Below are 14,666 nucleotides of genomic sequence, written 5' to 3'. Positions count from 1 at the left end.
TTAAACAACACACGTTTATTGGGAGTTATTGAATTGTACAAAAGAACTATTTGCAACACTATTATTTAGGCTACTGATTTTAAAATTGATTTTCTTCTGTATCATGCCATGTTTTGCAATATAACGTTCGATTACGAAATCAGTTGACAATCATTTTATTGTAACTCTTACAATTATTCCTTATTGAACTATCTTATATCTATTGTAAGGGTTGGTGTCTGCCTTTATTACCACTTTTGCCTATATTTTATCATATTATTGTAGACGGATCATCATAGGTTCATGAGATTATTGTCATAGATGTTTTCAATCATTGGAAAAGTCTTTGATTGTGTAATACAGTACAAGTTCAGAAGGGCACGTTGTCCATATGAGCCGTGTCCATATTTTGTTAAATTAATATTAGTGTACAGCAACTGGATAAAACATTTTACAATATTTATGTAGAAATATGTGCATGATTTCAAAAGTCATTAAACTGGAAAACTGCAATTTACTGCAGACTTTTCAGAGAGGTTACTTTGATGTATTCATTCCGCTTAGTAAAAACATAATAAGGGTATGTATACAAATAAGAACTTCAACTTTAAGAGAGCCTTTGAATGTTATTGGACTAACAAAAAGGGTTCTGCATGTTAACTATCGCTACTCAGCAACAAAAACAATTTAATTTGTCTCTAAAAAATATATTCTTAAGTGGAATGAGCAGCAGCCTAAAAATACTGTGTAACTTACTTATACAGTTACAAAATGCCCAAACTCGCATTTATAATTCGGCTTATATTTCTCCAACAGATTAATTATCTGTAGAAGAAGTTCATTGAGTTCTTATCATGTCTAATAACATCCTTAAACACAGAAACCTTGCCTAGAATGGTACCGGTACCTATCTTTGACAAATTATTTGCAGTGGCCTATATTACGGACCGTGGCCCACTAGGTTGGTAGCATCATTGAAAATAACATGACATTTTGGCTGTAAAAATGGCACAAAGAGTAAATACTATGCAGCTACTGTAATGACAGAAATAAGGCCATATTACTTTTAAACTAGATAACACAATACCTTTATCAGATACGTTGATTAACAATGCATTTAAAAGTCAATATTTACGTAACAGCCAATTTTCAGTATATTCTTTGCTTTTTGGAAATGCCACTTTGCTATGTTATTTGCATTATTTGTTGCCAATGAAGCCGTACGCCAATATAAACGAAAAGGCCCCTAACCGTCGATTTCGACGGGTTTCTCCTAGTTATTATGATTTGTTTTATTTGCTCACTTAAAAATTGTACTTACATGGTTTTAGGGGTTTCATAATAATATACCAATCTTAAAAATTATTACATTTTTAATAATGTAATATAAAAATGTCATTAAACGCTTGGGCCGTTTTTTTTAAACGTTTGTGTGCCTCATGTTAAGATTGACTGGGGCTGCAAATTAAGGACTTGCCCTCCTAGAAAAATATAGCTGCAGCCCTGAGTGTTACAAACATTTATTTAAAGCAACTCTCATGATGAATTTGTACTAAGCATTATTATCCTAAGCATAAATCCCTAGTACACAGGGTAGTAGATGAATTATGTAAATTTGTCTAGTTAAATTTTCTAAACAATTACCATAAAACTTCCAAGGAAATAATTCCTACTTCTTTTAGGCATGAATTCATTCACATTTAAGATGCTCAAGCATACATGCTGGAAGTTGGACTTCTACTAGTATCAAAAGCTGAATTTTTTAACCCTTGTAACAATTAGTTTTAGACTCAAAATTATTTTCTTAAATCATAGTTGTGTTTTATGTAACTACAGTTCATATAGCAGGGGTATGAGCTAAAATATACATGTTTGTTTAGTAAATAGAGGATACATCACAGGGCATTGATGTAGCCTCTAGATAAAATTTACAATAGGCATGATTTAGAATTCCAAATCACTTGGCTTATCCTATACTCTAATATGAGCAATGTTTGCTTGTATGTATGATTGCTTGCTTGCTTGCACCAAGATCTCGAAAACGGCTCCGACGATTTTCTTCAAATGTTGTAAATAGTTTATTCCTGGCCTAAAAACGAGTTTACTGCAGTTCGAACTGCCAACAAAAATCTAATTACGTTGAAAAATGAAACTGAAAGTGACATTTTATTTAAATTAGTCTTATAGGTTCCTAAGTAACCATCTTGGCTGAATTAAATAACAAGGACAAGTAAACAAAAGACAACAAAAGACAAGTAAACAAGTAAACAAAAGACTTGTAAGTTGTCTATCCACAGTATACTAGAAAATATACAGTACAAAAGGAAAAACATCAGTTGTTACTATTGAGCAAAGATTATACTGAAAATTACTCGATACATTGTAGTCAAGGGTAGCAGTGTGGAGTGTGGGATCTGTTTATGACGATTAGATTACGGTATCTGCAATCCAAAAATGCTATGGGGAGGAAAACAGGTCCGTGACGTAGGAAGTGATGAAGGAAGTAGTAAAGGTGAGCAGTCTGGAGTGTGGGAACTAATTATGACGATTTAAGGTATCTACAACTCTAAAATGCTATGGGAAGGGAGGGAAACAGGTCCGTGACGTAGGAAGTGATGAAGGAAGGAGTAAAGGCGAGCTGTCCGGAGTGTAGGAACTGTTTATGAAGATTATATTAAGGTATCTGCAATCCTTAAATTTCATGATGTTAGCCTCCGAATCACTTTAGTTAATTAAAAATGGTTTAAATACCTTAACTGTCAGGTGATCCTTGGAGTAGTATTACACTACTGCAGTTTGAGCTCTCAGGGGGCTTTCTTCAGGTGTCAAAGGAGGTCAAAAGTTGTCATTCATACGAATTCATCACATTTAAACTACGAGAACACAAATACGAATACGGACACGAACACAAACATAAAAAACGAATACACACGTAAGAGTCACAAACATTTCCCATGGGTTGATCGATGCGCGACGCGAAGGGAAGGGAAGGATACAGGTCCGCGACGTAGCAAGTGATGAAGGAAGTAGTAAAGGCGAGCAGTCCGGAGTGTGGGAACTGTTAATGACAATTAGATTAAGATATCTGCAATCCTAAAATGGCGTGGGAAGGGAGGGAAACAGGTCCGTGACGTAAGAGGTAGTGAAGGAAGTCGTAAAGGCGAGCAGTCCGGGGTGTAGGAACTGTTAATGATGATTAGATTAAGGTATCTGCAATCCTGAAATGCTGTGGGAAGGGAGGGAAACAGGTCCGTGACGTAGGAAGTGGTGAAAGAAGTTGTAATGGTGAGCAGTCCGGTGTGTGGGGACTGTTTATGATGATTACATTAAGGTATCTGCAATCCTAAAATGCTATGGAAGGGAGGATAACAGTTCCGAGACGTAGGAAGTGGTGAAGGAAGTAGTCAAGGTGAGCAGTCCGGAGTGTGGGAACTGTTTATGACGATTAGATTTAGTATCTGCAATCCAAAAATGCTATGGGAGGGGAGCAAAACAGGTCCAAGACGTAGGAAGTTGTGAAGGAAGTAGTTAAGGTGAGCTATCCGGAGTGTGGGAACTGTTCATGACGATTATATTAAGGTATCTGAAATCCTAAAATACTATGGGATGGGAGGGAAACAGGTCCGCGACTTAGGAAGGGGTGAAGGAAGTAGAAAAGGCGAGCAGTGTGGAGTGTGGGAAGTGGAAACAGTTTGTAGCAGTTAGAATTATGTAAGCCTATCTGCAATACCACACTGAAATGCTATGGAAAGAGAGGGAAACATGTCCACGACACAGGAAATGGTGAAAGAATTAGTAAAGGCTAGCAGTGCGGAGTGTAGGGAATGGATTCAGGTATCTGCAATACTAAGACTGCTTTCAGAGTAAACTAATGATTATCCCTGAGCAAAGCTCGGTCCCCAGGTAATAGGAGTAATAAAGGAAGGAAGAAAAGGTACACAACTATCCAAGAAAAGAGTCCAGGCAGTCTAAAAACGTTCACTACCCAAATTAATTTGATATTTTGATCCTCCAAGGGAGTTTCTTCAAAAGTGTAATATGGCTTAACTTACAACTCTACACAATTACAAAAGATCATTAATTTAAAAAAATACCCCCGCCGCAGCAAACCTGCAGACTAAGCGAATTTCCATTAACCTGATTGGATTTACACTAAAACGCCTCCATAAAAATAGCACATTTATTTCCTATTTAAATAGAATTAGTTTAACGAGTACTTAGGTTTGCTGCAACAGGAAGGGTAAAAAAGATTTTTTTTATAAAATGATAATAGTTTAGTAAGAAATAAAAGTGTTTTCCAAAATCGATAAAAAAATGTTCATAAATAAGCAAACTACAACAGTTGACTTATTCTCCATAAAAATAACATGGGAATTTTAAAATTACAATTTTTTTGAATTTTCTCCGTTACAATTAGGCGCATAGTAACGCTTCAATATACTGTACTAAATTATTTGTTTTTTAAGCTCTACAAAATGGTTTAAAAAGAAATTGTGAAATTTTGTGTTTTTAGGGTCAAACATGGGAAAGACCTATTTTTACCCCATAAAACCCCCCATAAACCCACGTTCCCATAGTCCAATCATGCTGGTTCGCGAACTCATTCAAGTTTATCCCGCCTTACACCTTCAAACCAAATTTTATCAAAATCGGACAAAAATTACTCAAGTTATCGTGCGGATGGACACATATATATATATATATCTCTCTCTATATATAGATATAGAAAAATTTGAACGAATGGTGTTTTTGGCCTCTGGGAACATCAAAATGAAAAAGGAAATCGGTCCCAGGCTTAGGTCTTACCATGAGACCGACGGTAATAGCTACTTCCCTATAGGGAAATTCGCTAATAGCTAAGCCTAATTTCTGAAATAAAATTAATATTTTTGCGTATTAGGATGTTGCAGAAGTTTCAATCTAAATAATTATAAACCTAACATCTATCTATATTATATAAAGCTAGGATGGGTTTCAACTTTTGAGAAAACCATAAGACGCACACCTATCAACCGCATAATTGAATGAAAGGTCTTGATGTGAAACTGCCCCAAAAATATCAGTTTTTTTATAAACTCTCTCCTAAGGCAAGGCCTCACTAGAAAAACAGGCCATGCTGCAGGATCCATGACGTCACACTAGTGGATAGATTCCATTGATAAATTCATTGCCATTGTCATTCCTATATGTTTTAGGCAAATAAGTCATAGCTGGCTCTTTGTAAGATTTTAATGGTAAGAGTTTAGTACAACTATCCGTAGTGACGTAGTGTTGCGCTGTCTGTGCTGCAGCAAGGCCTGTTTTTCTAGTGGGGCCTTGCCTAAGAGTAGGAATCTATCTATACATTAATAGGCAAGCATGTTTCTTTAAAACCTTTTTTCTCAGCTCGTGTGCATCGCAGGGAAAATCCACGCATACCGTTAGAAAGATATTTTCCTGTAGAAGTGCAGAATCCCTTAAAAATTAAAATAGGCTCAAATATAAGCACAAAAATGGATTTGAAATTCAAAAAAATTAACATGGGCTTTATGCGTTGCCATGTTGGCGACGAAATAACAACAAAATATAAACATAAAATCAAAACAAATGGAAGAAATTACGATCACATATTTTACTTACAGCGTGGGGTGAAAATAGAGAAGCTTTTTAAAGGTACAGGCTAGCCTGTATCTTTACATTCCATTCCCATGTTAAAGTTGTCACCAGTTTTTTTTTTTATTAAATTCATCGTAGTTGATGTGAGCCACCAACAGATTGTGCTGATCTAAATGACTTATTTCTGTCGAATACACAATGTTTCTTACGAAGTCAAACTTATGGAATGACTTATTATGAGCAATAGCAACTGTTATGACCCATCAACTTTGTCCGCAACAAAAAATAAGGTAGAAAATAGGCCTAGAATTTAAGACATGCATTCGGTGACTGCTTACAAAACTATGTTAAAAAAAAATTGCAACAGCTGGTCCATATAGATGGGATGTCTAATTCAGTATCCTAAAGTCAATACAAGAACATTGGATGTTTTGATCTTTGGGTCAAATTTTCGACCACTGGACGACCACTAGTCTCAATTAAAAGTCTGTATCAAATTACATTTAAGATATTGGAGATGCATCAGCTGTTAGATTGATTTTTGTTTTAGTTTGTTTATTTACTTTTCCTTGAGTTAACCTTTTGATTCTACCATAATGTCTAAATTGCATCAAGAGAAATTACAGTACGTTTTTCTTTATAGGATAGTAATCAAACCTTTGAATTCTGTTCAAATTGTTTACTTATTAGGCCTACCATACACGTTCCATCCCGGACTGAAGGCCGAGCCTTGAGGCCGGAACTGCACAGTTTGGCCGGAGTCGTGACCTCCCCACACACGCTCAGTCCGGAACTGCACAGTTTGGCAGGAGTCGCCTTGCCTCCTCTTGGTCTAATAGGAAGTTAAGCTCACTGAAGTACCACTTTTGTGAAGGTTTTACTTTTTTAACTCTTTTCTAAATGCACTCCGTAAGTTGTTTATTTTTTCACCACAGTGTCCTTTGTTCCTTTTGTGTCAGATTTGTTCATAAATCTAATAACTCTTTATAAGCTGCTTCCCTCGTGTACCTTTTGTGGTATACTTATAAGTATACTTTGCTTATTGAAGTAAAAAAGTCACATGCACATGCGATAATGCTGAAAATGTGGTGGGTGGGGGGAAGCAGCACTGTCTTGGACTGCGGGATTTGCCATACACGTTCAATTCGGTGTCAAGGCCGGCGGCCTTGAGGCCTGGCCGGATGTGTTTCCCATCCGGCCGTCCGGCCAACGATCTGCCTGAAGGAATCGACACACACGTTCAGTTTTTCCTTCAGTCCAGGACTGTACAGTCCGGGGCTGAAGGAAAACCGGAACGTGTATGGTAGGCCTTAGTACAGTTTTATATATATTTAAAACACAGCAATTGATGTTGCAAACAAATGTTGTTTATATAATTAAGGGACACAAGAACTATTGAGTTTGCTCAGAGCCCTATGTGTTTTAACTGGGAAAAACACAACTGTAGAGTATTTTTCCTTGTGACTTGGACATTGATCATATTAATTTACATCAAGAACAAGCGCTTACTCAATCAGCAGTTTTTATTGGACAAAGCAGCGAAGAATCGCCACTATCTTTTCTGCGTTCTGTTCCCGTGCAGAGGCACGAGCAGAACAACTAGTATTTTGTAAACACAATATTGTGCCACGTTTACAACAATCAAGATTATAAAATTACCTTCCCTTGTTGTGATGTAGCATTGCAGCATGAAGACGGGGCATATTTCCAATCTTCCTTTCCTTCAATCCCGCAACATTTAAACTGAAATTCATTAAAGCCAATTAAAGAACATTAATCCATCAGGTCTTAATTTTATTGTGAGCACAATGGAATTGTCTTCCATGGCCTCTGTCTCAAGAAAGTTAAATACAATTGAACAAATTTGCAAAGCAAAAACCAACTACTGTATGCTATACTATTATTTACTGATTTCAGTTGCTCTTATTACCAAAATTGAGTTTAATAAAGTATTCGATTCAATTTTTCAGTATTCAAAATATGTGGTCGTGGTGTATGTATGAAAAAGCATCTCCCATATTTTGCATATAGGGTGCAGAGAGAGGAAAAGAGAGGTTTCTAGCTTTTTATGTTCTACAAATCAAGCACCACAGAACTAGACGTAAAACCAAATAGGTTTTACAATTAGTATCTTTTTCTTTACAAGTTGTCTATGGTACAGTAACAAAGGATTTACAATACAACAGCTCTAATTTCTTGACTTACCAGATACTTTGAATAGTTACCATATTTTCCCATTACAAGACAATGTAGAAATTAGAAATATTAATATATATTTTAATATATAATATATATTGGTTACGGGGATAATTAAAAAAATTATAAATTTAAAATTCCCATGTTATTCTTATGGAAAATAAATAAACTCTTGTAGTTTACTTGTTTATGAATATATATTAACCAATTTTTGTTTATTTCATACTAAGCTATCAACATTGCAATAAAAAAAACACACCTCTATATCTTACATGTAGCAGCAAACCTTTGTACTCACTAAAATTAATGTTATTTAGATAGGAAATAAATGTGACAATTTTTATGAAATGTTTTGGTAGAAATCCAGCCAGGTAAATGGAAATTTGCTTAGTCTGCAGGCTTGCTGCGGCGGGGTTATTTTTCAATAACTACCGGTATCTTATTAAAACAAAACTTATCAAATCTTATCTATACATCAATTTTGAGCCATGTTTGGGAACACCACCTCAATTAGTTTGTTTGTTGAATTTGTAAAATTGGCAGGGAATGTAATGTATCCAGGGGATGGTTAACAGATATTTCACTATTTTCAATTACGAGCAATTGTTTGGAAAAAACTTCTCCAGATTAGTTGTTCTGCAATTCTACTTGCATGTTAATGTTTACCCGGTTGATGGCTCGACAAAGAGACCTCCTAGCCACTCTGTAAGCATCCGACTTACGACGTCTGTCTACAGGTTCTCTGGCCCTGGTAGCAAGTCTTCTGGTCCGCAATCTCGGCAGACAACCAGTACACAGGTTGCTTATTGCACCGGGATCTAAGTATCAGTCCCATCATGTTTGTAACTAACGCCTCTGCGTGAGCCACGCTAGTTACGGGGGGAACCACCGGTGTTCCTCGTAAGATGGCTTCATTGAATTTTGCCACGTCCAATTTTTTAATATTCCATCGAACGGGCACTTGACGAAACGCGGCTACTTGTCTCTGATGACCATCCAGGTCATCAAAAATAATGTACTGGTGGTCACTGCCCGTGTAATCCTCCAGGACTCTCCAGGCTCTGATCCTTGGCAAAAGGGACTCAGATGCAAGGGTTATGTCTGGGATTGTTCCCCGCATCCCAGGGCGTCGGAAAGTTGGCGTGTTTCCCTCGTTGACGACAACAAGTCCGGCTCTGGCAGCAAAGTCCAGAATGTACTTGCCCCGGGAATTGGTGAGGGTCATTCCCCACTCGACAGCCCTAGCATTAAAATCCCCACCCACGACAACATGTCCTGTGGTATTGCACACGCTGTCTTCCAGGCGGTCTATCTTCTCACGAAATTCACGGATGGCCTCGTTGGGAGTGAGGTAGACACTAAAGTAAGTGACACCCCGGCACCGAACCCAAATGAAACCTCGGCCCTTCGGGTGACCCCGTACTTGCACTTTCGCTGCATTACGCGCCCAGAATGCAGCAGTACCAAGACTATCAGGGAACCAAAAAGATGGGTCCCTATCACGGTACTGGTACTGTTCGCTGACTAAGAGCGCGTCGACATCGTGTTCTAGGGCAAGCTGACATAGAAGTGGGTCAGCCGACCTGGATCGCTCAAGATTGCACTGAAGGATTCTTATCTTCGTGAAAGTGCTTTCGCTTGCTGTAGTGCAGATTTGAATACACTACACTGTCCAGACCCAGCTATATGCTTCAAGTGTTTGTCAGCGAGCCCATTTTCTTTGCAAAGGAAACAGGACTCGACTTGGCAGTCCTTACGGACGTGACCGACCTCCCCGCACCGAAGGCAGTTCTTGCTTCGGTCGGGTCCCTTGCAGTTTCGGGAGGAATGGCCGAAACAGAGGCATTTAAAACACCTCTTCACTTCCACTCTCCGTCTGAGCCTGCAGTTGACCCAGCCGACTCTCAGATGCTGGAGTTCCAGCAGCTTAGTGGCATGTGCGTCTGCCATTTCGGCGACCGCCATCCGCTGCTGACTCCTATTCGGTTTTGTGAGCCACACCTTAAGAAAAGCCGTTTGCCCGCCAAGCTCGGGGACAGCTTTCTTCAGGGCCTCAACAACATCAACCTCCGTCGACATACAATCAATGTCTCGAACTTTGACTGATGTCTTTGGTTCAAGAGCATGGACGGAGCCCTGGCCTTCAACAGCTGCCTTGAGTTCGGCAGTAAAGGCTGCTTTGTCTTTCGACTTACCCAGTTCAAGGAGAACGTCCCCATCCCGGGTTCGTCTATACGACTGTACAACCGTATCGGTCTGCTCTGGCTTAGCCTTGGCCTTAATTGCACCCAAGACCTCGGCAAAAGATCTCCCCCCTGAGGGCTTGACCAGGATTGCCTCTGTCCTGGGCTTTTTTGGCCGGGACTTTTTTGGAGCAGAGACCGAGCCGGGCCCAGTTTGGGCCACGCCGGTCGGCTGTGCCTTCACTGCCACATTCTTTATAGAGGCGACCTCTGCCTCGATTGCCTCTTCTCCTTTCGGGAACGGCGTTTTTCCCACGCAGCCCCAGGTGTCTCTACAACTGACCCCTTTCGGGAACTTCCCTGAAGGGGGATCGTAGGTAGCTGTGGCTGTTGGTTCTTTACAGGAGCTGCAGCTATGTCCGAAAAGGATCTGGGCACAGCAGACAATAGGTCCGTCTGAGCCGCTTTGGCCTTTACCGTGGTCCTTTTGGTCTGGATGCCTTCTTCTCTTTTTTGAGGACTGTCCGATGTGGAAGGCCTTTTACGTTTCTTAGAAGGCAGTGTTCTTTCGTCAGACAGAGACACAACCTTCTCGGCAATCTTCTCCATGGCTGCCTTGCTCACCACCCGGCAGGCAAAAACGAAGCCAAGGTCATCCTCCAGTTTGGCCATGCCGTTTTTGACCACTTTATTTATGGCTCTCTGGGTCTGGAAGGTGTCCAGCATAGCATTGATCGTAGCTTCCATGTCTTGGAGCCGGGTTCCAATGTCACTCTCTGCGTCAAGATATTCCTGACGCAGAAGCACCATCTCAGAGCCTTCCGACCTCAACGGTGCTGCGAATGGCTCCTCAGGCATCCCTACAGCAGAACTGATCGCCAGGGTAGTTGCTGGCAACGCCAGCTCGACACCTGCATCTCCGACGTTTTCCGCACCGTTCCCAGCTCCACTTGACGAAGGAGCTCCTAAATGGGGGAACTCCTTAGTGCATTTGAAGGTGGCAGGTGGGGGAGATGTCCTCACGTTTTTCGGTGGTGGCGACCGCTGAACTTTGGAGCTACGGACAAAAGCGTTCCGCTCCACTTCCAACGTCTTTTCTGGCTCATTTGAGCTCTTGATCAAAAATGGTTTTGAGGGGTTTTATTTAAAGCCATCGTGTTTATTCCAGCGCATCGTGCGGCAAGGAGCGGCCCGGAATCAGTCAGGAACGGGTATATCCTCGGGGACAAAAACCGGGGGTCGCCCGTCGCAATGCGGAGCCCGACCTCTTCATCCATGCCGCACTCCCTGACCAAGGACCGAAGTGGCTGGCTTCTCACGACCCACTAAGAATACCCATCGGCAGTGCAGAGCACACATCAACCCCTGCAACACAACAGGGGCACTCCCAGGGACTCCCAGTGAGTTTGTCGGTCACCCTTATAGTTGCCTCTTACGACAAGCCCGAGAAGGCTGCGGTGCTATTCTAACCCGGTACCGCACGGGGCATCGTGGATTGGGTGTTGTCATTCTCAATTGTACTAATATTTTTTTGGCAATCATCAAGCACATGTCCTCAATCAAAATTAATGCTTCATTATGAATTTCTTCGTTCATTTGCAAGACTTCATTAGATGTTCTAAGTCGCATCTGATACAATATATCTTCAGCCATATGATCCTTATAATTGATTGTTCCATAAATCAATCGGGTTTGATGGGAAGCATGTAGACAAAATTGTAGAAAACAATGTCTGTATTTGTTTAGCACTTGACGAAATCACTCCATTTTCGAGCATGTCTCAATGAGTGTCATTCTCTAGCAATCCCAAACGTTCTTCTCTATTATATGTGACGCACAACATACCATTAACAGTACGTAGATATTGGAATGATGTTGGGCCACGAACATTGACTAATAATAAACTCAAATAAAAACACTCGTCTTGGCTGGGATGGGCTGTATAAAGACGTTCTAGTGCATCAGTGGAAAATACTTGTGGATAACCTGGAACTGGCTTTCCTTGTTAACCTAGTTGAAATTTCTTTGTCGATTGATTCCAGGTAAAATATCTTGGCATTCTGGAGTATAGCTAAGTTCGAGCAAATTCATCATTCAGGCAAATTTCAAAGAAGCTGATCAGTGGTGTCGATGGCAGCCTGTTTGGTTGTTGTACTATACATTCTCCATTGTAAAGTACACTCTTTGGCCAATTTAAAATTCAAATTCAAATTATTTATTAACTCATAACATCTTTTGTAGTACAATGTACATAGATAGGAGTTTTGTCAATATTTTTAAAACTAATACTACACTGATATATTTGATATAACTAATTACAATTATTCAAACTTTAAAAATTAATAGTAATACTTTACAAAAAGAAAAAATATCTGTCAATTCTTAAAACTAAGCTCAAACTACATGACGAAATACCAGTCTGGTCTGTATCAGGACAGGATATAGGATTTGTCCTGTATATAATTCTACTACAGCACAAAAAAATACTAATAATAATAATAAATAAAATAAAAATAATAAGGACTCTTTCTTGAACCATGGCACAACTTACCCTACAAAATTATCCAGAAAAGATTCTTCAATGCTATAGTAAGATTTTTCCAATAATAATTTATGTAAGGTTTTGAAGGTATTTTTTGATGAATTTTTGCATATGGTTTTTGATAGCCTGTTAAAAATTTTGATTGCCATGTAATTTGGACTATTTTCATACAAAGAAAGTCTATGGTGTGGATATTGAAATAAGTGTGAGTGGCGTGTGTAATAGTGAACCAAAAAATGGGTTCACGAGTCAGAGCCTAATGATGTGAAAGCCGGGCCCATTGTAGGTAGAGACCAGATCCGTAGCGGAGCCTAATGACAGGGATTCGCAGGGAATTTCTGTTGAGACGTTGGTAACAACCAGTAACAGTCTGGAAACCCATGTGAAGCCACTGCTGCTGACATACGCACTTCCATACAATAGGATGATCGTAAAAAAAGGCTGAACCAAAACGTCCAAAACGATTATTTTTCCCGTATTTCATTGTCCCAATGCTCGCCTATGATAATCTATCTAAGTTTATTGATTTATAAACACAACAATCCACGTTTGTATGAAATCAGAAAATGGAAGTCTTTAGTGAAATATATTTTTCTGTGTGCATTATTATAATTCAATTAAGATTTATGACATAAAATAACCGGGTAGGCCTATTTATAACAGGATGAATGCCTATTTTGCATAAATGCCCGATAATTAGGGATGGTGATTTTTGGATAGGATAATTTTAACTAAACTTATTTAAATAGTACAGTTATTGAAACTAAAATGTATTTAGAGGTACTGATTAGTAGATATAAAAATCGTATGTGTGTGCTGGATTTAATCGTGGCTGTAAACAAAGAATATTCTTTCCGTTATTCTTCCACTCTATAATAATCTAACTGTAAAATGTTGAAAATAATATTTTGCAATTAGCTCGTAATATTATTTATGTTAACAGCTATGGTTTTTAATTTACATTTTGTGTTGTTGCGATTTTTGAAATCAGTTTCATTACAATGCGTTTATATTTACTAGGTAGGAAGGATTTACTAGTATTTTATTATATTTACTAGTAGGAAAACGTAGTTTTTTTTCTTTGGGCATAGTTTCGAACTGAAAGTTTGATTTGTTCTGCTTTCATTACCAAACAAATAGCTACCATCCAAACTTTACTAATAACATCCAATAAATCACCAGTTTCTCGATGAAAAGTGCCATCAACCAAAAATATTAGTGCGACTGACATTTTTTTTCAATTTAGAATACTGTAATGGATTTTGCTGTCGGGAAATCCGTGCCTTGGAGTGAACGCCTCAAATGACTCATTGACTGTATCTTTGGAACATTGTAATCTATTTTTAAATTCATCAAGTCATAAAAGGGTTTTAGTCATGATAATGAGTTGGTCTTATGCGAGGAAGTGGAGTGATTGTACATAATTGTTAACATAATACAGTATAGATATTTCATGGTCATATTCAATACACACGGCGACCAGTGAGTATAACACAAGACAGTGATATCACCGCGAACCGTACTCAACGACTGACGGTTTGCTTGATGGCAAAAAAACTAGTAACCCACGGCAAAAAACTATTTCTGATAATTATGTTGGAACTGTGGCTAATTAGTTATATTTATATTCTACGCATAATTTTGTCGTTAAAATTGTAATAACATGGGGTTTATCAGTAAAATATCTTTGTTATGATACTACTTTGTTACGTGCATAATTTATATGTTGTTTTAAGTTTTTTGATGATTTTTTCATGTTTTATGAGCCTTTTTACCATTTTTACATATTTTTTAAATATGGTGTTGTGGGTAATGAAACTGTTCGGAATTTAATGAGGAACCATATTTAAACATTAGTTTTTAACAAATAATAAAAATAAAGGAGCTAATTAGATAAAACCGGCATCATGTCACGTTAAACCTGCCTCCTACCAGGTCTGAGTTGGAGACCAAACACCATTGTTCTTTTGGGCCCGAACCATCTCATTTGGGCTCGGACTTGACTCGTGAACCCACCGGGACTAATGATCAGAGCCGGGACTATCTGTAATTGGACTCGTGAACCCAACTTTTAAAACCGGGTTTTATCCCTGCACTAATTGTGTGCCGCCTATCAGTTTGGTCCGCGGCTTATATAGTCTCGAGCTCGTGAACCCGATTTTTTAAGTCGC

General features: G+C 38.9%; 1 protein-coding gene across 1 annotated transcript in view; it reads right to left on the bottom strand.

Moving 5' to 3' along the window:
• Positions 1-14,666, bottom strand: part of LOC128986700 (uncharacterized) — an 85,506-nt gene that overhangs the window by 2,504 nt on the left and 68,336 nt on the right. Inside the window, exons 4-5 of the mRNA XM_054407189.1 lie at positions 7,234-7,317; positions 6,271-6,406 (exon numbers count right to left, since the gene is read on the bottom strand). Of these exons, the coding sequence (XP_054263164.1) occupies positions 6,271-6,406; positions 7,234-7,317 (220 nt within the window). The remainder of the gene's footprint in view (positions 1-6,270; positions 6,407-7,233; positions 7,318-14,666) is intronic.

Source organism: Macrosteles quadrilineatus, unplaced genomic scaffold, assembly GCF_028750875.1.
Source record: "Macrosteles quadrilineatus isolate MER2022 unplaced genomic scaffold, UCM_ALF_1.0 Scaffold_2__2_contigs__length_208266976, whole genome shotgun sequence".
NCBI lineage: Eukaryota > Metazoa > Arthropoda > Insecta > Hemiptera > Cicadellidae > Macrosteles > Macrosteles quadrilineatus.
The sequence above is the reverse complement of the archived record's forward strand: the minus strand, read 5'-3'. Positions and strand labels throughout refer to the sequence as shown.